The 25,363-nt window shown below is 36.4% G+C and overlaps 1 protein-coding gene across 2 annotated transcripts in view; it reads right to left on the reverse strand.

The window, feature by feature from the left end:
• SPATA6 (spermatogenesis associated 6) overlaps positions 1-25,363 on the reverse strand; it is a 144,536-nt gene that overhangs the window by 52,179 nt on the left and 66,994 nt on the right. For both annotated transcript variants that reach the window (XM_030326743.1, XM_030326742.1), the window contains exons 7-9: positions 25,060-25,353; positions 19,652-19,739; positions 11,166-11,206 (exon numbers count right to left, since the gene is read on the reverse strand). In XM_030326743.1, coding sequence (XP_030182603.1) covers positions 11,166-11,206; positions 19,652-19,739; positions 25,060-25,353 — 423 coding nt within the window. The remainder of the gene's footprint in view (positions 1-11,165; positions 11,207-19,651; positions 19,740-25,059; positions 25,354-25,363) is intronic.

Below are 25,363 nucleotides of genomic sequence, written 5' to 3' on the forward strand. Positions count from 1 at the left end.
TTCAATCTTAAGCCTTAGCTTAAGACATTTCCATAGCTCTTGTGAGTTTTCCATAGGTTACTTATTTACTTCAAAACTACATGGAATATTATCTCTTTGGCTCATTACAGAAGAGTTCCATCTCTTGGACAATTCTTCAAGAACACTGGCTTACAGTCCAAAGACCTGGGTTCAAATCCCTACCAATTATGTGACCCTGAGCGGGTCATTTCTTTCCAAGCTTTAGTTTCCTTATATACAAACTGGGGAAATAACCTTGCAGATTTGCCACAAAAATGTGGTAAAATTGTGAAAACACAAAGCAGAGGGCTTAGTTTATGAAGAATAATAGTTATTTCCTCTGTTTACAGTAATCTTCATATTTCAGCAAAAAGACTTTTTTTTCTTTTTCTTTTTACATTTATGGAAATCTTTAAATGTCTGTTCTAAGATCTCCAGTATGTAACAATTCCAATATTACAAATGTTAAAATGTATTGAGATAAAAAATCTAGTATTTTTAAACCACTCTAAAACTGTTACAAGTAGAAAAGTTTCATACACAAAATTCATTGTAATTCCATATATGCAATTATACAAATGACACACTTCTCAAATTTGTGATATATAATGGTTTGGTTATACCATACTTATGAAATAAGATTCCTGAAAAGTTGTTTACATGATAAGCTGATAAGTCATATTTATGGCCATAAAATTTTATGGGAACTTCAAGGTCCAATTAATAGAAGGAATAATTAACTACTGAGTATAATGGGAAACGGGAAATCACTTATCCAACAAGTATCTGTTGAACTGACTTAATGCCTGGTATAAACACCACGCTCTAAAACTTCTTCTTTGTCATGGAGCATAAAATTTAAGAAACAAATACAAATAATTCTAATGGAATTAGCTGGGAAGTAGTTGAGACTAAGGATTGTAGGGGGAAAGTGCAGTATAGGTACTACTTTTAGGATGATAAGAAGAAAGTATGGTTCTCATTCAAAAGAGAGAGAAGCAATTTCTCAGTTTTGCCAAGAACATTCCTTAGTGAATCCTATTTCAAGTGAATAATCAATTCCTATCTTACCCAGTTTAAAAATCCATATGCTCAGCTATCTGGATTGGTTTTAGAAAGATATACTTTCTTTACACTGGAGAGAATTCAAGAAATTCCAAAATAATGCAATGAAAATCGTAAGTAATTCCTAAATAGATCAATCCTTGTGTGTATGTGTGTGTATGGAGGGTTCCCTTCTTAGACCACTGTTCTATGCATTTATATAAATAACTTGTTAAATCGCCACAACAACCTTATGAAATATTTTGATTCTGTCCACTTCATAGGAGAGGAAACTGAAGCAAAGTTAAATAGCTATTAAGTGAGGGGGTCTCAGGCTAGTGACACGTGAGAGATCTACGGCAGATCTCTCAAGTGGAAAACTCCAGAGCCCAAGCCTCCCAGGATGCCTGAAAGGAAAGTCTCACAGAAGATGGTCTCACAATCTGGTTTACTAACAACCCAAACTACAGACCTCAGGAACAAACTGACAAACTGTTCTCAAAGAAGAAAGAAGGCATACCCAATTAATTTTATGATGTGATCATAATAATGCTACCAAACCACTCATGGAAAGTAGAAGGGGAATTACAGACCCCCCTCACTAGAAACCATATGTGGGAAAAGTGTTAAATAAAATATTAACAAATTAAATTCAGTAATGTTAAAAATATATATATAACATGACCAAGTTGGGTTTATTCAAAGAATACAAAGATAGGTGAGCATTAGAAAATCTATTAATTCACTACGAAAAAAATCAGTATCAATCAATAGATGCTGAAAAAAATCCGTTTGATAATATTCAACATCCATTCATAATTAAAAAATATTCTTTGCAAACAAGAAATCTCAAAAGGAACTTAGTTAACTTGCAAAAGGATATTTAACAAAAATCTACTGCAAATAACATTATAGGTGTGAAACCTCAGACATGATCCTATCTATCAAAGACAGGATCAAGACAAGAAAACACTGTATTAGGCTATGCGGCGGTAGCAAATTAAATTTGAAAATCAGTGGCTTAACATAATAAAGGTTCATTTTTCCCCGTGCTTTATGGTAACAGAGGTTAGCAAGAAAAATTACACTTCACAAAAACTGTCTAAGGACTGTTTTGATGAGACACACTGAACAACTTATAGCTGTATGATCTAGAACGTGAGGCCTCATTGTCACTGAAACAAGAGAGGGTTCAGATGGAAGGGATCCACATAATTTTCATTCATAGCCCATCGGCTAGAGTAGGTCCTAAATAACTGCAAAAGGGCTTGAAAAGCTGGAAGAGGATATGAACAGCCAATAAGCAGTAACTGTCCCTGCCACGTCCCCTATCACCACTTTTATTCACACTGTACTGAAGATATTAGAAAGTTAAGACAAAGAAATATTTCGAATGGCATAAATAAAATTCATTTCGCAAATGATAGTTTCTTCTATTAAAAAATTCAAGAATATCTATGACAAAAATGTTATACAAAATCAGCTTCAAACCTATATATCAGTAAAACACAAAAAATATAGTTTACATTACATTCCTATTTACAGTAGGAACCAAAACTATAAGGTTTCTAGGAATAAATCTAACTATGTGTAACAGATTAATGGAAAAGCATACATATCTTTACTGAGACACGTGAGAACTGAGACCACCTGCATTCACATGGCTTAAATATCAGATCTAAGAACTGAGACCCACCTACCTCAATGTGACTTTACCATGAGTTCAAGGAAATTCTTGCCCAAGAAAACAATGCTACAAACCAGTAAATACCATCATTTGCTTCAAGACATTCCCATAAATCATTTACCTGAACAAACGGTCTGCTCAATCATCAATCAGCTCCCTTCTTGAAACAACAGATTCTTAATCTGGGCAAATAATTCCCTTCTCGGAAGAAAAGATCACTCAACTGGACAAATCCTTCCTTATCAAATCAAGTGTTTACTTATCAAGACTCGCTTAAAGAACCCAATCTTTGTGTTCATTAATCCCAAACTTTTATATCACAAACTTTGTCAATTAGATTCCCTCATTAAAAGCCCTACCTTAAAACACTGGAGCTCAGACCCCAAAACCCTATACATATCTGCCCCTAACCTTCTCCTTTCAGAGACACTACTCAGACTGTCCAAGTGGTGGCGCTACCTTAAAGCATTATGTCAGAAACTCAGCTCTGCTTGGTATCAACAGATTATTTAGTTATTCTGGTGGTTCTGGTGAGTTGGCAGTTGACAATCCTAACAGTCTACTAAGATATACATAGACACCCACATGCTGCCACAGCTAAAACCTTCAACTTAGAAACCGTACTCTTCTGAGACTTCGTGAGCTTCCCTACTGTGAGTCTCTGACTGCAGTAGTAAGGTGAATGAACTTTGGTGTTGAGTCTGGGCTCTGATTTCCTTTTGTTAAACTTCCCAAGTGCTTAGTTACTTCGTCTCCTAGGATGCAGAACCCTTTACTAATCTTGTCATTATATGATCGGATTGGAAAATTTGTATCCTGGTGGATGTCTGTCTTTTTATCAACAATACTAATATATCTCTATCTTTGTGACTTTTTGTTGTGAGTCTGTGAGAAGAAGATCATAGGAAAATGAAAAAATGTCGAGCTACCAAATCCATCCTCGAGTTAGGCCCATGGATGAACAGGCTCTGAAATTCTCATCACACCACAATCCTCATAATAAAAACTCTGCCGTGGGTCACTTGTCAAAGTATCATGAAAACTTCTTCAGTGTTTCTTTGTTCTCTCCATGGGAAAAAACTGCTGTAGAAGAGATTGCTTCCAAACCTTCCATCCTCCTAGAAGTGCAGACTTGTCAGGTCTCCCATTTGAGACAACTGCTAGGTTGGGGCACAAGACACAAAGCATGCAAGCAGCACACGGACCAACATTACCAGACTTGTATATTGGTTTCCATTTAGGTCCATGTCCCCTCCAAGTTAGATTCAAGCTTCTTACACCTATTCACACTATAATTTTAAGTCATACAGTTACTATTCTAAGCAACATAATTTCACCAATGTCTATGCAAAGAAATACCTCTGCTGTCAGGGCAGCAGGGTATTCACAAAGCTCACCTGGCATGATTCAGCACTGTTGCAGACTGAGAACTGCTCTTTACCCTCTAGTTTTCCCTTGTTCAAGTCAGGGCACCCAGGTCCCCAGCTATCCTGCTCCTGCTCTAACAAAGTAGATCAGAAATGGCATTCAGGTAGGGTGGGAATGTGAGATAGGGGAGAGATCATGCCAATTCACAGGTCACCGGATCATAAGAAGTCCTATCTACATCTGATGGACTGGCCTGTCCATCATCCCAAGATCCTGGCCTTCAAGCTACATTCAAGTGACTGCAGGGAACTCTGAGTGGTCTTTCTTGAGGAGGACATGATTATGTTCTATGTGAGGGAAGAAAGGTATGCAAAGATATTTGGGGGTCAGAGGGGTAGACTGTGTCAGATATGGTTAGCTGTCCACTAAAATTTGTGTCCCCTCTGATGAAGCATAAGATTAGTGGGAATTGGCTGCCTACCCAGGATCCCTACTTACTAGCCACTCTCCTCCCTGTGCTTCTAGATATGGCCACGTGACCAGTTCTTGTCAATGGAACATAAGAAGTGACTTAGAGCACTTCCAGGCTTTTAAGAAACAGATGCACTGGACTGTTAATGAGAAATAAAACTTACGCTGTGTTAAAACACTGTAATAGTAAAGTTTCAGAACATCTGGCATTACCCTAATACATTGAGTGAGTTAAAATCCAGAAGTAGAAATGTAGCCATGACCTAGATAAGAAAGACAGTGATGACATAATGGGAACACAAGGAGTAGGAGCAGCCAGATTATAGGCAATACAAAAATCTAAGCAGAAAACTCTGACTTTGATGTGATATTCATTCATAAATTCAAACACGAGTTAAGTATCCACCAGATACCACACACCTAGCTATCAAAACATTAAATTTACTTTCACGAGTTTAGGAAGACATATAAAATCCATATTCTGCCAAATGAAAGAGGCACCCAGTGTAATAAGGCAATGCTAAGGCATGTGAGGATGTTAAAAGTGATGTTAAGGCTACCAGAAATCAACCATATATCCCACGTGTATTTCACAATTTTGCCTAAAGCAAGGTCTGCTTCTTCAGTTCCACAAAGGTGATTTCCTATCTCTTTTAAAGAAACAGAAGGACTCTTCAGTTTTGAGAGTTCTCATAAAATTCATTGTCTCCAAATAGTTTAGGAGTAATGGATAAAGAAATGGAAGCAATGTTCACTTGAATGTCTAACAGTGAAAGGAGGGAGAGAGGATGATAAAGACACAGGGATGCAGACTGAGCTCTTTCTCAGATTTGCAAAATTTGTTTTCTGTCATTTAAGACGGGGGTAAAAATTCCTGTTCAATTTATAAGTCTGCATATAATCCAATTATATAATAAATATGAAAAGCTTTAAAATTGGAACCCATTATACAAATTTGTTTTTTATTATTATGTTTTATGGTCAAAATAAATAAATGCAAAGGTGTTAACATGATTAAGAAGGCAGAGTAGAAGGAAAAACAAAGTGGAGATTAATAGGAAGACTGAAGTAGAGATGAAGACAACTGAGAAAAATTCCATCCACAACTGACATTTTCTTTGACGAAGTAGAATATGAAGTCATGTACAGAAAATGAGAAGTAGAACTTAGAAAGTCTAGACTATGTTATAGAATCAACAAGAGAATAAAATGATCAAGCAGCACTGAAGGCCAAACTGAAGCTAGAAAGGATGTATTTTTAAAGGCCCAAGTAAAATGGGTTCTATAAAGCTTTCCAGAAATATTCTGTTATTAGATATACAACCATTCATTTATTCAGATACTGATTATACATGGCATCATTGATTTTTCAACCTTTAGTCCAAAAGCCCCTGCAAAGGATAGAACTGTGTCTCCCCAAAATTCCTATGTCAAAGCTCTAACTCCCACTGCGACTGCATTTGAAGTAAGGAATTAAGTAAGGTTCAATGAGGTCACATAGGTGAGGTTCTAATCTGAAAGGACTGGCGATCTCATAAGGAGACCCCAGACTTTGTGCCCACATGTGCACACACACTCTCACTCTCTCTGCTATGTGAGGATGCAGTGAAAAGCAGCTGTCTGCAAGCTAGGAAGACAGCTCTCACAAAATACCAGAATGCCTGGCACCCTAAGCTTTTCTACTGTCCAGCCTCCAGAACTGTGAGAAAACAAATTTCTGTTGTTTAAGGCACCCAGTCTATGGTATTTATTACGGTAGCCCAAACTAAGACAGCCCTCATGTTAAAAATGAATACTTTGTATTGCCGTCTTTTATATACCGAAATTAAACGTATTAAAAATGTAACTTACAGGGGCACCTGGGTGGCTCAGTTGGTTGAGCGACCGACTGCAGCTCAGGTCATGATCTCACGGTTTGTGAGTTTGAGCCCCGCGTTGGGCTCTGTGCTGACAGCTCAGACCCTGGAGTCTGCTTCTGATTCTGTGTCTCCCTCTCTCTCTGCCCCTCCCTCACTCGTGCTCTGTCTCTGTCTCAGAAATAAATAAACATTTAAAAAAAAATTTTTTTTAATGTAACTTATGGAGTGCCTGGGTAGCTCAGTTGGTTTGATTTCGGCTTAGGTCTGATCTCATAGTTTGTGAGTTCAAGCCCCACATCAGGCTCTGTGCAGTGTGGAGCCTACTTGGGATTCTGTCTCCCTCTCTCTCTGCCCCTCCCCTGCTTGCTCTCTCTCTCTCTCTCTCTCTCAAAAATAAATAAAACTAAACTTAAAAATATTTTTAAAAATTAAAAAAATAAAAATGTAACTTCTTACATACCCACTTTCCAAAAAAATAAATCAATGAATTGTCTTAATTGTAGTATAGAGAAATTAATGGAACATGACTTAATTTTTTTTAATGTTTATTTATTTTTGAGAGACAGAGTGAGAGTGGGGGAGGGGCAGAGAGAGAGGGAGACACAGAATCCGAAGCAGGCTCCAGGCTCTGAGCTGTCAGCACAGAGCCTGACATGGGGCTCCAACTCACAAACCGTGAGATCATGACCTGAGCTGAAGTCCGGCGCTTAACCAGTGGAGCCTCCCAGGCACCCCTATGGAACATGGCTTAAAATACACACTTCAATACATAAATGCCAAGTATGACTATTCTAAAAAATATAAAGGATGTTTGCACTCACATAAATAAGTTTGAAGTTGAAAAAAAAAATCTTTTTAACATTTATTTATTATTGAGAGACAGAGAGAGACAGAGCATGAGTGGAGCAGAGAGAGGAGGAGACACAGAATCTGAAGGAGGCTCCAGGCTCTGAGCTGTCAGCACAGAGCCCGACGTGGGGCTCGAACTCACAAACCCAGAGAGATCATGACCTGAGCCGAAGTCAGACACTCAACCGACTGAGCCACCCAGGCACCCCAATTAAGTTTGAAGTTTTAAAATGTAAGTAGATCATGGGGAGCCTGGGCGGCTCAGTCGGTTGAGCATCCAACTCTTGACTTTGGCTCAGGTCAGGATCTCACAGTTCGTGAGTTCAAGCCCTGCATCGGGCTCTGTACTGCAAGCTTGGTATTCTCTGTTTCCTTCTCTCTCTCTCTCTGCCCCTACCCTGCTCACGCTCTCTCTCTCTCTCTCTCTCTCTCAAAAATAAATGAACATTTAAAAAGATATAAATAAAATGTAAGAAGATCATAAGCCATTCCATACAAGAAAACCAGGAAAATAAATAAGCTGCTGTATACTTCATCATGGTATAATACTACACCATATATTTTTAACAAAACAAAGTATAATCTTTATAATATATTTGTATTCCTACAATATATGCTGTATCTCAAAACAATGTAAAGGTACTCTTGTTTTATGTAGAGTTAGACTGGTTCTAATAATTATGAACATGTTTTCCACCTCCATTATGGTTGGTGAAACAGCTGAAAACCATGTAGGACATAAGAATTCCTCATTGTTTGGAACAGTCCCATTATTGGTAGAATACCTCATGTCCCTGATCATTAAATATTAAGAGTACTTCCCCTCAATGACTGTAATAACAGTCCCTGTTAATGTCTAAAATGCCACCTTGAGAGTAGTACAATGTCTACTGAGAACCAGTGTATTAAATGAATGCCTATTATACATAGGCACATGGAAGTATACATAGGGGAGAGAAGCAGCCAATGATTCAGGTGGAATAATGGTAGAACAGAGGAGACATGAAACTAAAAGAACATGAGTGTTTATGAGAACAGCTGGTTATAATGCATTCAGGGTAAAGAGACTTGAGTTTGGCCAAAAGAATATACAATGACCAAGCAACTACAAATATTAAAAAGGGAAGCAGCAGATTTAAAAGATAAAGAAAAGTAGGAAAAATAGAAAATAAGGATGTTAAAAAGCCAATATCCCTCAGTATACACCTTCCACTCAAACGAGACTAGTAGTTTCTCTTTTCTCCCAGGACACTGCACTTATTCCAAATCCCAAGATGTCACATTGCTTTCCTTCTCTTGCCTATGCAAAATATATTTCTCAACAGAATTTAGGCAAAGTTCCATTTTTCTAGAAATTTTTTTGCAAGCACTCCCACATTTATGACATTCTTCCTTGTAGAAATCCAAGTGCTCTACTACCTGAATATTTATTAACCAGCTACTATGTGCCTATAAGAAGAGCCTTTATTCTTTCCATAGAGAAGATAGCAGTGCTCAAGACTATATATACATTTCTATGAAAATCTATCCCTTGAATACAAAAATAATCCTGTGACCTTACTTACCACCCACTGCCTTACAAGGGTAGTATGAATGATCAATTTCTACTCTAACCCTAAAAGTAAAGAATCCAGAGGTGAAAGTGGGACAGAATTAAGAAGTTCAGTTCTTTCAAAGAATTCATTTGGAAAAGAAGATTGCAAACATATACACCCATCTTTAAATGGACCAGCCAACATACAGCTTACTTTATAAGCCAACATATAGTTATTTTAGGATAAATACTGGTAACCTGTAACTTTATCCCTGTCTCTTCATTCTGTATTTTTATATATTTGGTTTGCTTATTTTCTGTTAATAATCCACTCACACAATACACATTTTTAGGAATCCACACCATACATCAGATAATATGCTAGGTACTAGCAATTATCGATTAGCTAGATCAATAAGGTCCCTATCATCCTGGAACTTAGAGATTAATAAAACAAGCGGATTTTAAACAAAGATGCAAATAAAGATGAAAATAAATATATAATTATAAATCGTGAAGCATAACTTGAAGGAAATGTACAAAGACAGGCTTATCCCTTAAGTAGGCCAACTAAAGTGACTTCCCTGAGCCCCATGCAAGATAATGAATATTATACTTTTTGACTTACATGTGTGTGCACATACACATATATAACACACATCAGTGTGCATGTACATGAGTGTGTGTGTGTGTGTGTGTGTGTGTGTGTGTGTGTGTGTGTTTGAATATATTCCACATAACAGAGCAGGTCTGCATCAGGTGAATTATGCCAACACATACTCCTCTAGTGGCAGCCTTAAACAAGGGCACAACTATATATAAATGCTATACAAAGGGCAGTTCCACCAATACAAATGCTATTATATTCATAGTCATACTAGTGGTTCTCAAATGCCAAAATTTGGATTGATGGCCAAGAGAACTGCATCAAAACCACCTGGAAACTTGTCAAAAATAAAAAATTTCCCACTCTCCATTGTCAATAATTTCAATTTAGTACCTAGAATGAATTTTTATAAAGTTCCATCTACATAATTATGATACTGTTAGATGTGAGCCTTTAGTCAGACAGTGCCTTCACTCATTACTTAACTGTTCCATAGTTCTTTTATCATGCTCAAAGCCTGGCAAAGTACTCAAACTATGCTATTCAGTGCCAGTAAGCACAAAATAAATTATTTTCAAATAAATAAGCAAAGATATTGTAAGGAAAGTTATGATTTTTTTATTTTTGTTGTTTTCTCAAATACAATGACACGCCTTATCAAGAAGCTTTCACTTAGGAAGAGAAACGACAAACTCTGAGACAATGCTTCTCAAAATGGAGGACACAAACTATGAGTGGTATAGCAGATAATTTAATATGGTACCCCAAGTGATTTTAGATGACATACAAGATTATTTTACATGGCACATGGACATACACTAAATTACACTGAATTACAAAGAAAAAAATGTATTATCTTTTCAATTCTCTTTCAGTTAGTTATTGTTGTGTCTTCCACACCTATCACTGCTTATCTCATTTTAAGAAATAGAGAACATGCCTCCAAGCCTTTGGAAAACAACTGTTATCTAGCCTGAACTTAGTAACATTGTTTTGTTCATTGTATCCTTTAGGACTATCATCCATTTAAAACATAGGATACTGATTTTTCATTTATAGTAGTGAGATAAATACAAAAGTGAATTTAAAGAGAATAGCATAAATTGCATGCAGATCCTGTCAAAATTATAAGGATGCTCTATAGATGACTGAAGTTTAGAAACAGTACTGTGGTGGGGCGCCTGGGTGGCTCAGTTGGTTAAGCGGCCGACTTCGGCTCAGGTCATGATCTCGCGGTCCGTGAGTTCGAGCCCCACGTCGGGCTCTGTGCTGACAGCTCAGAGCCTGGAGCCTGTTTCAGATTCTCTGTCTCCCTCTCTCTCTCTCTCTGACCCTCCCCCATTCATGCTCTGTCTCTCTCTGTCTCAAAAATAAATAAACATTAAAAAAAATTAAAAAAAAAAAAGAAACAGTACTGTGTGAGGTATTACTAAAAGTTACAATCAATTTCTCTATGTCTCTCTCACACACATATATACATACACATACACAAACACATTCAATAAGTAATTAATCTAAATGAATAATCAAAAGCCACAAACTGTTACAGGAAGATAGTCAATGAAAAGTCTATTCTACCACTTAACAATGTAGCCAAAATAATGATATTCCATGATATGACAATTACTGTTTGTATATTTTCTCGACGAAATGATTATGATAATCTCTGACTACACATATAAATAATGTACATATGCTTTTATGTGAAGCCAGGAGAATTACCATTCAGTAATTTATACTACATACCTTATAATCCTTGGGTCGGTAGCAACCAAGATGAGAATGATCTGTAAAAGGGTGTATCAAAGAATTAAACAATAAATATTTCATACTAAAAAGAAGAAAATTTGGGTTCATTTTTGGTTTTTGCAATTCTATTTCTATGATTATAATTTCATACAGCAGTTTTCAGAAATACCTTAAAGTCCATTAACAACGTTTTATAAGTAAAGATGATATAACACAAGTTAAAATCTGTATCAGTTCTTGGGGCACCTGGGTGGCTCCTACAGTTAGGCATCTGACTCGATTTTAGCTTGGGTCATGATCTCACAGTTTGTGGGATCAAGCCCCACATGGGGCTCTGTGCTGGCAGCATGGAGTCTGCTTGGGATTCTCACTCCCTCCCTCTCTGCCCCTCCTCTGCTTGTGCATGCTTGTGCTCTCTCTCTCTCAAAATAAATAAACTTTATTTTAAAAATCTGTATCAGTTCTTCAATAATTAAGTGATCTCACAAATATTATTTTCATTAGAGTAGGATATATCAGAATGTAGACCGGAATAATTTTTTTGTTGCTAATCCAATTTGCCTATATGAAATGGATAATCTTTAATTGATAAACCAGTTTATGACAAAATATAATTTGAATGTATATATTTGATAGATATTATCAAACTGTATGTGAGTCCATGCTTGATTTGAGTGAGTATAATGGAAACAGGACCAGCTTCAGAGTGTGGTAGCTCATGTGGTAGCATAAGTGTATAGACCTTGTTGACAAATAGATCTGCATTATGGTCCAGTCCCCAGCACCTCTTGTATAACTTCAGCCTCATTATTCAACCTTTCTAAGTCTCAGATCCTCATCTATCTCATCATAATTTGCTTTAAATATTATATTAGAGATCACATGTAAGGCATTAAAATAAATGTTAGCTACTATTATTAACACCATCATCAACATCATTACTGTCAAATTCTAAGTCAACAAGCCTAGCTGCAATTTCTGACTCTACCACTTATCAAACATATTGCCTTGATCAAGTTATAGAATTAATCTGTGTTTCATTCCTCATTTTAAAAGTATGAGGATGGGGGGCCTGGATGGCTCAGTCGGTTGAGCGTCCGACTTCGGCTCAGGTCGTGATCTCGCGGTCCGTGAGTTCGAGCCCCGCGTCGGGCTCTGTGCTGACAGCTCAGAGCCTGGATCCTGCTTCAGATTCTGTGTCTCCCTCTCTCTCTCTGACCCTCCCCCCACTCATGCTCTGTCTCTGTCTCAAAAATAAATAAACGTTAAAAAAAATTTTTTTTTAAAAAGTATGAAGACAATGGCTACTTTGCTTCACAGAGTCATACTAATGATTAAATTACACAGCTTATAAAAGTTTCTAGCACAGTATCTGTAACAAAGTGGATTATAAAACTATTCTAAATCTCTCCCAGGGTAAGGACCACTATATTACACATGCAGATTTTGGGTTTTTACTCATTACTTAAAGAAGTCAACATTTAACTACTATAATCTCTATATATTGACATTCAAGCACATCATGACCACTACTTCTCATACATTCTAGTCAAAAGCACTCTAACATTCTATATTTTACTTTCCCATGCCATCATATAAAAAAAAAAAAGACTATATAGAGACCTAGTCTATATTCAGTCAATTAATCACCTATCTTTTACGGCACAAGATCTTGTTTGTTTTCCAAGTGTCCTGAATCATCATAGAGAATAGCTGAAACATCAATGTCTTTCACACAAGGCCAACTTCACCATGTAATTCAGTAAGACTCAACTTACTTCAAGAGCTTTTCAAAATTACAAATAAAATAAATCCCATCTCAACTCCTCTTCCATAAAGTCTAATAATGTACAGCATGGCCACAGGAGCAGGAGAAATAAAAGAATAAGGACATAATGAACCTAATTCTCCACACATGTTAACTTTGAAAATTAAGGTAATAATTTCTGTACTTGGTATATGTTCTTTCTTGCAGCTAATGTAATATGAAAAGTATCAGTGTATTAAAACATTTATAAACTTACCCTAATATGACAGATTTGTAATTTTTTTATTTTTAGAAATCAAGCTGTTACTGAGGTTCCCAATGTTTGCTCTAAATCACTCTTACCAATAGTTACTCACTATCTTCTAAAAGCAGAAGATAAAGGACATAAAAAGTCATGGCCCACAGTCCTAAAATGCTTGTACTTTACTTGGGTTAAGTTATACAAAGTTGAATAACAGCATCATATAAGAAGAGGTGAAGTCAGAATGGTACAAGCAATTAATGCAATTAGTAAGTCCTATCAGAGATAAATCTCTCAAAACTAAAGCAATCAGAAAAAAATTCCTAAAGGACGAGAAAGCTAACCTGGACCTTAATGCATGGGCCACACTTAAGAAAACTATGAAGAAAAATTAAAAGCTAATTCAGATTAGTGTGTGTAATGTGATGTGTGTGTGTGATCTTGACCAACTTTGACTTTACTTCTTTAAACCTCTTCATCTGTAAAATAATAGTTTCTAACATTCTTGAGGTTATCTTAACTAACCAATAAAATAGTAGTACTTAAAATAGAGGCCAGCAGAAAATACACATGCAATAAATGTTAACTATTATTTGATTCTCTAATAACCTCATGAAATAGGTGTTATGAACTAAATGCTATATCCTCCCAAAATTGATATTTTGAAGCCCTAACCCCCAAGGTGATGGTATGTGGAGATGGGACTTTTGGGTAGTCATTAGGATTAGACTGGTCACAAAGGTAGGTCCCTCATGGTAGAAAGAGTGCCCTTATAAGAAGAGACACCAGAGGGCTTGCACACATGCATGTGCTTGCTTAAGCAAGCTTTGTGCTTGCTTTATTTATTTATCTGCATGTGCAGAGCTTGCAACTCTGTATCAGCTAATTCCTTCTATCAACTTAATTCTTGAGCCCCATTCTGATGGTTACTGCCAACATGTGTTCCCTATGAGTCAATCCCTATCTTGGCAACCTGTATACTATCCTACGTTGAAGGGTACTATCATCTTCCTTTTTCCTAATTTCAAGGAATTGAACTCCATTCTGGTAGTTAGTGCTACTCTATTGCAAAACATTCCTGTTGACAAATATGTGTACCTATGAACCTTCAAAGAGCATGCCCCTGGAGTCCTTTATCAGCAATTACCCTACTGCTATCCCAATGCCCACACAACACCCTAAGGTTGGCTTCTGCGCTCCTGTGAATCTTCATGGAGCACACAGCCATGCATTTGCTATATGCCAGTCTCTATTACTGGAAGCAAAGCTAAGAAGTCCAGCTTTATAAAATAAAACCAGCATTTAATATCCCTCAGGGGATCCAACCTTCTAAAAAGGAAAGACACATAACATGTGTTTTCTATCTCTGGTTCACTTGTGATACATCGACCGGAAACTGTTTACTCTGACCTCTGATGTTCTCATCTTTCTTATTACTAATTTTGTCTGAAGTCTCAGTAGCAAAAGTCTCAGACTTTCCCCCTCACTATTTTTTTCTTGTCTGACGTTTAGCAAACAGCAAACTTACATCAGTGATTGGAAGGGTGATGGTCATCAAAAAAGATAAATAAATACCTAATAAGCACATGAAGAAAACATTAAATGCCATTAGTTAAATATAAATTACAATTGCAGTGAGACAAAGGGAATAACAAGTGTTGTCAAAGATGTGGAGAAATTGGACCATCATACACTGCCGGTGGGAATGGAAAATGGTACAGTCATGTTGGAAAACAGCTGGCCATTTCTTAAAAAGTTAAACATAAATTTACCAGATGAACTGGCAATTCCATTCCTAGGTATCTATTCCAAAGAAATAGAATGATGTATCTATGCAAAGACTTCAATGCAAACGTTCAAAATAGCATCCTCCATAATAGCCAAAAAGTGGAAACAATCCAGGGACTCAGGTTGGGAATACACATTTACTGCCAATGGGTATGAGGAAACTCTTTTGGATGATTAAAATATTCTAAAAATGGATTGTGGAGATTTTACAATGGTGCAAATTCAAAACCCTTCAGTTTTGTGCTCAAAACAGCTGAATTTTATGATATATAAGGTATAGCTTACTAAAGCTGTTAAAGATGTTTAATAAATAATAGAGAAATGAAGAAACTAAAAAAGGAGTTCCCAAAAATGACACAGTTCAGATGCCCACTGGTCTATAAGAGGAGGAGGCACACGTAATTAAAGACAAAACAAAATATTTTGTTAATAAGTATAAACATGATGATGATATGCTATTTTACTCAGAACAGTAAAATGTTACCATTTATTGCTATTTATTCAAATTATGACATATTAGGATTTGGAATGTAATTTCCAATTTATTTTACAAACAAAAACCATCAAACATAGGGATTAGTGAAAGCTCATAAAGGATTACAATTTTAGGTAGAAATGAAACTCAGAAAAGAATCTTCAAATGAAGGTAATAAGAGAAGTTTCCTCCAAGGAGGAGACAGAATCTAACGGCTTTTCAAATTCCAAGCAAATAAAAAAGGGACCAGGATGATGCCTTCAATTTCCTTTTCAAAAACATCAATGATTGGATAAAGCTTAGAAACATTCTTGCAGCACAAGACATGTTGCATCTCTTCAAAGGGAATGCACAAATTACAATTAGAATGATCCACTATGGAAATGCCAAAGAAAGAAAAAATGTGCTTGAAAAATGTATCTTAAAAACAAAACAAAACACCTGAGTGGAAGTAGAGAAAGTAGTAGGAGGGTGGGAGGAAGGAAGTTGTGGTGAGAAGCCCTGGACCCCAGACTGACCAGGGCTGTTGTGGAACTCTTTAATAAGCCACTTAACCTGTCCAGGCCTCTCTGTCATTTTTCTTGATCAAATATAGTTAAATTCATCCTCACGCAATTATTATGATGACTAAAATAGTCAATGGCGGTGAAATGGTATCCTATAAAAACTTAAAAATTTTTAGGCAAGATAATTTGGCAAGAAAATGTTTAAGAATTTCCATTAAAGTAATATTAGTCATTAGTGAAAATTCACTCTTTCTTAAGAGACTCTATCATAAGAAATTCCCACATGTATTTAAATAGTGGATGAGACCCCAAAACACAACCACTCAATTGTCAGAAAGGGGGAAAAAAAGGCAGTCAAAAGAATAGGGACTTTAAAGTAGAGAAATGAAATGGAAAAACCCTTTCTTTAAAAGACAAGTAAGAAGGGGCGCCTGGGTGGCGCAGTCGGTTAAGCCTCCGACTTCAGCCAGGTCACGATCTCACGGTCCGTGAGTTCAAGCCCCGCGTCGGGCTCTGGGCTGATGGCTCAGAGCCTGAAGCCTGTTTCCAATTCTGTGTCTCCCTCTCTCTCTGCCCCTCCCCCGTTCATGCTCTGTCTCTCTCTGTCCCAAAAATAAATAAACGTTGAAAAAAAAAATTTAAAAGACAAGTAATAAATGTACAAAGAATAGAATTTTTAAAAATCACTGTTTGGCAAACTTTCCAGTAATAAATTATTTCAAGCAAGAATCATCAGTATATGCTACAGGGGTCAAAGTTGAGGAGTAACAGGATATAATAGTCTCAGAGTATCTCCCCACTAATTACAAAGAGACGAAATAGCACCTTTGTGACAGAGAAATCTAGCAGACCCCATCTTAATTAAGTAAGCAAATGAATATCACCAGTAACAAAGCAATGTGACATACTTCCTAGCATGTTGCACGCATCGCTTCTGTTGTATTCTCGGGGGAATGAATAACCTAAATCTAATCATGAGGAAAAATCAAACAAACCCAAATTGAGAGACATTCTATCAAATAACTGTCCTGAACTCTTCAAAATTATCAATGTCAAACACAAAAAAAGATTAAAGAATTGATCCATTTTAAAGAAAACTAAAGACACACGGCGACTTAAGGCCATACGTGACGTGGAATTTCTTTTGCTATAAAGATATTATTAGGACAAGCGGCCAAATGTGATTTAGGTTTATAGATTAGCCTATTATTATTATTATTATTATTATTATTATTATATCACTGTTAATTTTCTGCTTTTCATAATTGCATCACATAAGATAATATCTGTATTAGTCTCCTCGGGCTGCCCTAACAAAATGCCACAGACCAAAGGGATTACACAACAGACATCTATCTCTCCGTTCTGGAGGCTGGAAGTTTGAAATCCAGGTGCCAGTGCAGTCAGGTTCCATGAAGAGCTCTGGCTCTGGCTTGAAGGTAGCCATCTACCTACTGCCTGTGTCCTCACAAGGCAGAGAGAAAAAGCAAGATCTCTGGTTTCTCTTCTTTTTTTTTTTTTTTTTTTTTTTAAATTTTTCTTTCAACGTTTATTTATTTTTGGGACAGAGAGAGACAGAGCATGAACGGGGGAGGGCAGAGAGAGAGGGAGACACAGAATCGGAAACAGGCTCCAGGCTCTGAGCCATCAGCCCAGAGCCTGACGCGAGGCTCGAACTCAAGGACCGCGAGATCGTGACCTGGCTGAAGTTGGACGCTTAACCGACTGCACCACCCAGGTGCCCCTCTGGTTTCTCTTCTTATAAGGGCATTGATCCTATCATGAGAGCCCCAACCTCCTAACCTTATCTAAATGTAATTACTTTCCAAAGGCCCTATCTCCAAATACCAGCACATTTAGGGTTAGAGTTTCAGCATAAAAATCTTGGAGGGACACAATTCTGTCCATAGCAATGTACTTGTCAAAAGAAAGTTAATACACAAACATACATACAGATATGGAGGCAGGGAGGGGAAGGAGATAGAGAGGAAGAGGGAAAGCAAATATTAGCATTTGAGGATTCTAAAAGGTATAATGGGGATCTTTTTATTATTTCAACTTTTCTTTAAGTCTGAAATTATGTCTAAATAGAAAGTTAAAGGAAAAAATGTGGACCTCACTAATGACCTCTCTGATTGTACTTCACATAGGTAGCTGGCTGCGTCGATCAAAAGTTACTGAAACTTTAACAGTTCTGCTGGCAAATATATTATAATTGTCAAGAGACATCAGACGCTTCAGTGCATTCTAAAAACATCTTCCAAAGAAACATCTACATTGGAGTTATTTTCGTTTTTTTTTAAACCTTATTTTCCATGGCCATAAATTTCTTCCAAGAGGGGAAACAAAGTATAACATCTGTTCCTAATTTCATATAATCTGCTACCATGGTAATAAAAGACTTATTGATTACCACATCTATCTCCCTGTTAACGCTAAAAAAGCTAAATAAATGAGCACAAATTCTGCATGTTCTCAGAGAAGAATGTTTCATTTCAACATTAAAAAGGGAAAGAGAGAGAGAGATTGCACACTACAGTTTAGAAACAGAAAGAGATGGGAGCTCACCATAAGTTATGATTGTATTTTTTTTCACTCTGTCTCATTTTTCTTTTTCTATGCCTTCCTCAGTGTGTAATGAATTCACTTAAAGGCTGCTGGGGAATGTTGCTGACCGACCAGTCAATGACTATAGATATAACACTCAAATATCCCTAATTATAAAATACTATTTAATCTTCTTCCTAAAAGTCATCTTCATTATCACATTGAACTTAAGTAGTAATTTATCTAACCCTTAGAACCAGGGCCTACAATAAAAAAGATTCTTATAAATTAAACATAAAAGATAATATCTCTTCATAAATATAATAATAAATAATTATTATATTGACAGCTGAAATTTACTAAGGCCTGTGTGCTAGGGCATTTTACATGGTCACATTTACTGGGTTATCTTCACTTTTTTTTTTTTTTTAATGTTTTTATTTATTTATTTTTGGGAGGACAGAGAGACACAGCATGAGCCAGGGAGGGGCAGAGAGAAAGGGAGACACAGATTCTGAAGCAGGCTCCAGGTTCTGAGCTGTCAGCAGAGAGCCCAATGCAGGGCTCAAACCCACAAACCGTGAGATCATGGCCTGAGCCAAAGTCAGATGCTTAACCGACTGAGCCACCCAGGCGCCCCTCTTCATTCTTTAATATACTGATTATCAAAGTAGTTAAAATGATTTGTTCAAGAATGCCCAATCTGTAAATAAGTGACAGAGCAAGTATTCAAATATATGTATAATTTTATGTCTAAAACCCATAACCTTGAACTTTTTACTATGGTGCTTCCCAAATCTTTTCTACAAACTAAGGGGTATATGTTAAGGTAGGAAAATAGTTCCATAGTCAAATAATTTTAGAAATTGTTGAGCAAAACAAAATCAAGTTGTTTTTTTTTCCACTAAAAGGTATTAGTCTTTAATATGCTACTCTGTATGTTGAATCTCAAAGAGAGAGATTAGTTTATAGCAGCACAAAAATTCTATTATTTTTAAAGTACCTATATGGATGTCCCACAAGTTGTAAAAAAAGTAGCATATGCCTTATTACCTAATAATACAGCAAAGATTCTATTTTAGTTCACTGATGTCAAGTTAAAGGCTTGACTGTAGCCAAGGCAAGTAAAGCAATGAAGAGAAATAACTTTTAGCTTACCATTGTGCATCCTGGACCATCCATCTCTTTCACAGTCTCTGCCCGAAGAACCAAATAAAGCATCGGCCCTGGGACTTGGAGGGTCGACCTAGAAGAAGAAGGATTTAATAAAGTCAAAAAGAACTTAAATGTTCTTCCAGTCTCATGGCACCAGAAAATCAACTCAAGTACATAAACTATTAGTCATCAGGTTAATGTGATAGTGCCTATTATGGTTCAGGCATATCCCAAAGCCAGAGCTTAGTTGAGTATTTTGCTGTTCATGTTTAAATAAAATTGAAATTAAACTTCAGAAATCTCTAATTATATACTGAGTCTACTTTCAAATGAACAGATTTATAGTTAAAATGCCCACTACCCCATTGTGTAGGTGGCTTTCCATTACAAAGTTACAAAAAGAGGAATCTATTTTGCCACATTTAAAAATTTGCCACATTTGCTACTTATATAGATGTTGAATCCAAACAGTGTCATTATTTGGCTGTGTTCAGAGCCCAGCATGCGCAGTGCTTCATAGCCTACAGTTAATAATAGTTAAGCATGTTTTCTAATGAAGAATAAAAAAGTCAGAGTGATGTAAATAATAAAAAAGATAGCTCTATTCATCAAAATTAAAAACTTAGTACATTAAAAGGACGATATTAAGAGAGTGAAAAGCAACCCTTGGAATAAAAATAACTTGCAAATAATTATCTATTAAGGCATTAATATCTAAAATATATGAAGAAACTTCTACAACTTAAAAAAAACCCTCAATTAAAAAGTGAGCAGAGAACTTAAATACACATTTCTCCAAAAGATATACAAATGACCAATAAACACAAGAAAAAATGTTCGATATCACTAATCATTAGGGAAATGCAAATCAAAATCATAGTGAAAGATACTACTTCATGATATAAACGTACTTAACACCACTGAGTTATACTTGAGTTTTAACTATGGTGCTTCCCAAATCTTTTCCACAAACTAAGGAGTATATGTTAAGGTAGGAATACAGTTTCACTTAATCACTTAAAAATGATTAAAATAGTAAATTTTATATTGTGTATATCTTACCATAATCTAAAAAAAATTAATTTTTAAAAAGGAGAGTGAAAAGACAAATATTTATAAATTATATAAGTATCTAGAATCCTAATATATAAAGAAAATTTACAATTCAACAACAAAAAGATAAACAACCCAATTAAAAATGGACAAAGGACCTGAATGAATGTTTCTCCAAAGGAAATACAGAAATGCCTAACAAGCACATGAAAAGATGCTCAAGATCATTACTTATGAGGAAATGCAAATCAAAACCACAATGAGAAAAAAAAAAAACCCCACAATGAGAGACCACTCCACACCCCCTAGGATGGCTATAATAAAAAGAAAACAAAACAAAATAATAAGTGTTAGTGAGAAGGTAGATAAAGTAAAGCCTGAAACACTGCTGGGGGCAAGGTAAAATGGGACTGCCACTGTGGAAAACAGTTTGACAATTTCTCAACAAGTTAGAAACATGCATAGCACATACCACATGACCCAGCAATTCCACTCCTAGGTATTAAAACAATAGGCACTAAAACAGGTACTCAAGTTGAAACTTGTGTATTAACATGCCTAGAAGCACTATGCACATAACCCAAAGGTGAAAAAAGCCCATCCATCAACAGATGACCGGATAAACAAAATGCGGTACATGTCCATACGATGAAATACTAGTCGACCAAAAAAGGATCAAGTACTGATACATGCTATACCATGAATGAAAGAAAACACTGTGCTAAATGGAAAAAGCCAGACAGAAAAGTCTATATTTTGTAGGATTCCACTTAGGTGAAATGACAGAAGAGGAAAATCCACTTCCTGATAGAAAGTAGATTAATGGCTGCCAGGGGCTGAGGAAAGGGAGAAATGGTGAGTGAATACTTAATGAGTACAGGGTTTCTGTTTGGGATGATGAAAAAGTTCTGGAACCAGGTAGGAGTGACAGTTGCACAATATGAATGCATTTAATGCCACTAAATCATATACTTTAAAATGGTTGAAATGGCAAATTTTATGTTACAAGTATTTGACCACAACAGAAAAAAAAAGATCCTATTCTGTATAAATGAAAAAGAAAATAATTCCATTTAACTTTTCTGGAATGGTTGTGCCAGTTAGTTTGGGAGCGTGTTAGTTGCTTTCTTGAAACTGCCCCTTACTCTTTATGATTATTTTTCACACAATGTATGTAAAACTAGAATGTCTTTCCTAAAAGTATTAACTTTTTACATGTGCATGTATGAAATTAAAATGTTATCAATTTGTTAAAATGCTTTTATTTATTTATTTATTTATTTTAATGTTTTATTATTTTTTTTTTTTAAAATTTTTTTTTCAACGTTTTTATTTATTTTTGGGACAGACAGAGACAGAGCATGAACGGGGGAGGGGCAGAGAGAGAGGGAGACACAGAATCGGAAACAGGCTCCAGGCTCCGAGCCATCAGCCCAGAGCCTGACGCGGGGCTCGAACTCACAGACCGTGAGATCGTGACCTGGCTGAAGTCGGACGCTTAACCGACTGCGCCACCCAGGCGCCCCTTAATGTTTTATTTTTGAGAGAGAGAGAGACAGAGTGTGAGCAGGGGAGGGGCAGAGAGAGAGGGAGACACAGAATCCGAAGCAGGCTCCAGGCTCTGAGCTGTCAGCACGTGGGACTCGAATCCATGAACTGTAAGATCATGACATGAACTGAAGTCAGATGCTTAACTGACTGAGCCACCCTGGCACTCCTGTTAAGTGCTTTTAAAATCATAAATGGTTATGGGGGAAAAGAGACATCTCTATGCAAACACAACTGGAAAACTCCAGTTTCCTATATAATAATGTAAGCAATTTTCTAACCGTAGGCGTATAAGTATGCATTTTTTTCCTGTCTATTGAAAAGCTGCAAGGGAAATCTCTTAAATAAAAACATTAAAGTTTACGGGGCGCCTGGGTGGCGCAGTCGGTTAAGCGTCCGACTTCAGCCAGGTCACGATCTCGCGGTCCGTGAGTTCGAGCCCCGCGTCGGGCTCTGGGCTGATGGCTCGGAGCCTGGAGCCTGTTTCCGATTCTGTGTCTCCCTCTCTCTCTGCCCCTCCCCCGTTCATGCTCTGTCTCTCTCTGTCCCAAAAATAAATAAACGTTGAAAAAAAAAATTAAAAAAAAAAATAAAACATTAAAGTTTATACCAAGCAGGATTAGGATTATTCCATTTTGAACACTGATGTGAAAAACAATAATTTAGTAACCATTTTAAGAGCAGTTATTTCCCTAAACAATTTTGTTTTGTGGCTAACTCCCAATAAATATTACTGGTTATCTTTGTACATAGGCATTTTAATTAAAATGCTACTATTCCTTCAGATTAGAATTTTTTTTTTTTAACGTTTATTTATTTTTGAGACAGAGAGAGACAGAGCATGAATGGGGGAGGGTCAGAGAGAGAGGGAGACACAGAATCTGAAACAGGCTCCAGGCTCTGAGCTGTCAGCACAGAGCCCAATGCGGGGCTCGAACTCACGGACCGTGAGATCGTGACCTGAGCCGAAGTTGGACGCTTAACCGACTGAGCCACCCAGGTGCCCCTCCTTCAGATTAGAATTTAATATATCCTTTCTTTTCAAAATAATTTACAACTGTAAGCAGTCATAAAATTAAAGGTTTTCTGAAACTGCCATCAAACAAGCAAATAAATCTTATCTGGATATTGTTCAAAAAATAACAAAAAGTGTGACCAGAACCTATAAACAAATTCTATAGAAATAACACAAATGTAATCACAATCATCTCAATAAAATATTTGCATTTAAAAGTAACCATTGTAAAATTTAAAAAATCTGTTACATTGGGGTGCCTGGGTGGCTCAGTTGGTTGAGCGTCCGACTTCGGCTCAGGTCATAATCTCACGGTTCGTGGGTTCGAGCCCCGCATCAGGCTCTGTGCTGACAGCTCAGAGCCTGGAGACTGCTTAGGATTCTGTGTCTCCCTCTCTCTCTCTCTGTCTCTCCCCCGCTCATGCTCTGTCTCTGTCTCAAAAATAAATAAATATAAACATTAAAAAAATTTTTTTTAATCTGTTAGTTTAAAAGAATAAAGGATTCATAGTCAAAATATAAAAATGGAATGAAATGTTGCTTAAATGTAATTCACTTAATTTTTTTTTTAGATGTCACACAAAAAAAACTAACCTTTCAGGTGGTGTACTTTTAAAAAACCCATGAGACCATCGAAGGAGCATATTTACATATTTACATTTATATTTACATATTAGAATTTAAAAAAATGAATTAAAGTCAGAAATAACTTTAGGCACACTGAGGTGGCTCAGACGGTTAAGCGTCCAACTCTTGATTTTGGCTCAGGTCATGACTTCACGATTCTTGAGTCCGAGCCATGTATCAGACTCTTGTGCTGACAGTGCAGAGACTGCGTGGGATTCTCCCTCTCCTCCCCCTCACTCTTCCTCTCTGCCCCTTCCCTGTTCGTGCTCTCTCTTTCTCTCCCTCTCTCAAAAATTAATAAATAAACATTTTTAAAGAAAAGAGATAACTTTATATATAATCCCAAAAGGCATTTTGCTTCTACAGGCCCTTAAAGCTTAATGTTCATTACTATTATTAGATATATTTATGAGTAATTTTTATTAATTTGTAGGTCTTTGTTAAAGAAACACTTTTAAGATAAAAATTCTTTGCAAAAATTCAAGAAACTATGAGAATTCTAAGAAGGTCCTTTATTACATATTCTGAAATATTACAGACTCTTAAAATTAGCCAAAGTCTACTTAACTATCACATGAACACAAGTTCTAAGCTTAAACCATATCAAAAGGCTTCTGTGCGGAAAGATTAGAACTATACAACCCTAAGTTAACTCTCTTCACTTTCAAAGGCCTTCCCATCCTCATCAAATAATGATTTGCTTCAAAGATCCATTATATAAGGTTTATCCAAGGGACATAATATCAAAGGGAACTTACTTGCCATTATAATTTTCAAAAAGGCTAGAAAAGGGAGTCTTCTTTTTTCATAAAGAAAAGTTGGTCCTCTTTTAACACCCTCCTCTGCCATTTTAGTCCTAATGTCAATTATATCTAAGTTCAATTTGTAGAGTTATTACACTGTCCAGTGTATAAGAAGAAAGGAAATGGGTACTTAAAAGACTTAACATGGCATTCATAATGGAACTTGATCTCTGTCAGGTTTAAAGACTGACAAAAGAATGTTCTTTTACTCTAAGCTAATTTTCCATTTTAGATTGCTAGGCTAACAGTTCAGGAAAAAAAAATTATTAATAGAAGGTAGAAGTGAAAGAAGTTTCAAGAATAATATTTTAGTGAAAGAATAGATTAGATCAGTTTCCAATGGAAATGTTTAAGAGAACACATACATGTCTAATCACAAATGGAGGTTTATCTGTTTCTTTTTTGAATTCATAGGGTCCCAGATTTAAATGGGCCAGCCGCCGCCTGGTGTCTTCAGATAGCTCACACATGCGTCTCTTTGTGTAGGGAGATGGAGAGTGTGATTTTGAAGAAATTGTAGGCTGTTCGTAGTTTTTTGCATTTATGCAATATTTATTTCTCTCAGGTGACTTGGATTTTTTCTTCTGTGATCTTGATGTTCTGCTTTGCAGTCTGCCATGTGATTTTTCAACTGGAGCCGTATGGTAAATAAATTTATCCTAAACATAC

This window comes from Lynx canadensis, chromosome C1, assembly GCF_007474595.2.
Source record: "Lynx canadensis isolate LIC74 chromosome C1, mLynCan4.pri.v2, whole genome shotgun sequence".
In the NCBI taxonomy this organism is placed as follows: domain Eukaryota; kingdom Metazoa; phylum Chordata; class Mammalia; order Carnivora; family Felidae; genus Lynx; species Lynx canadensis.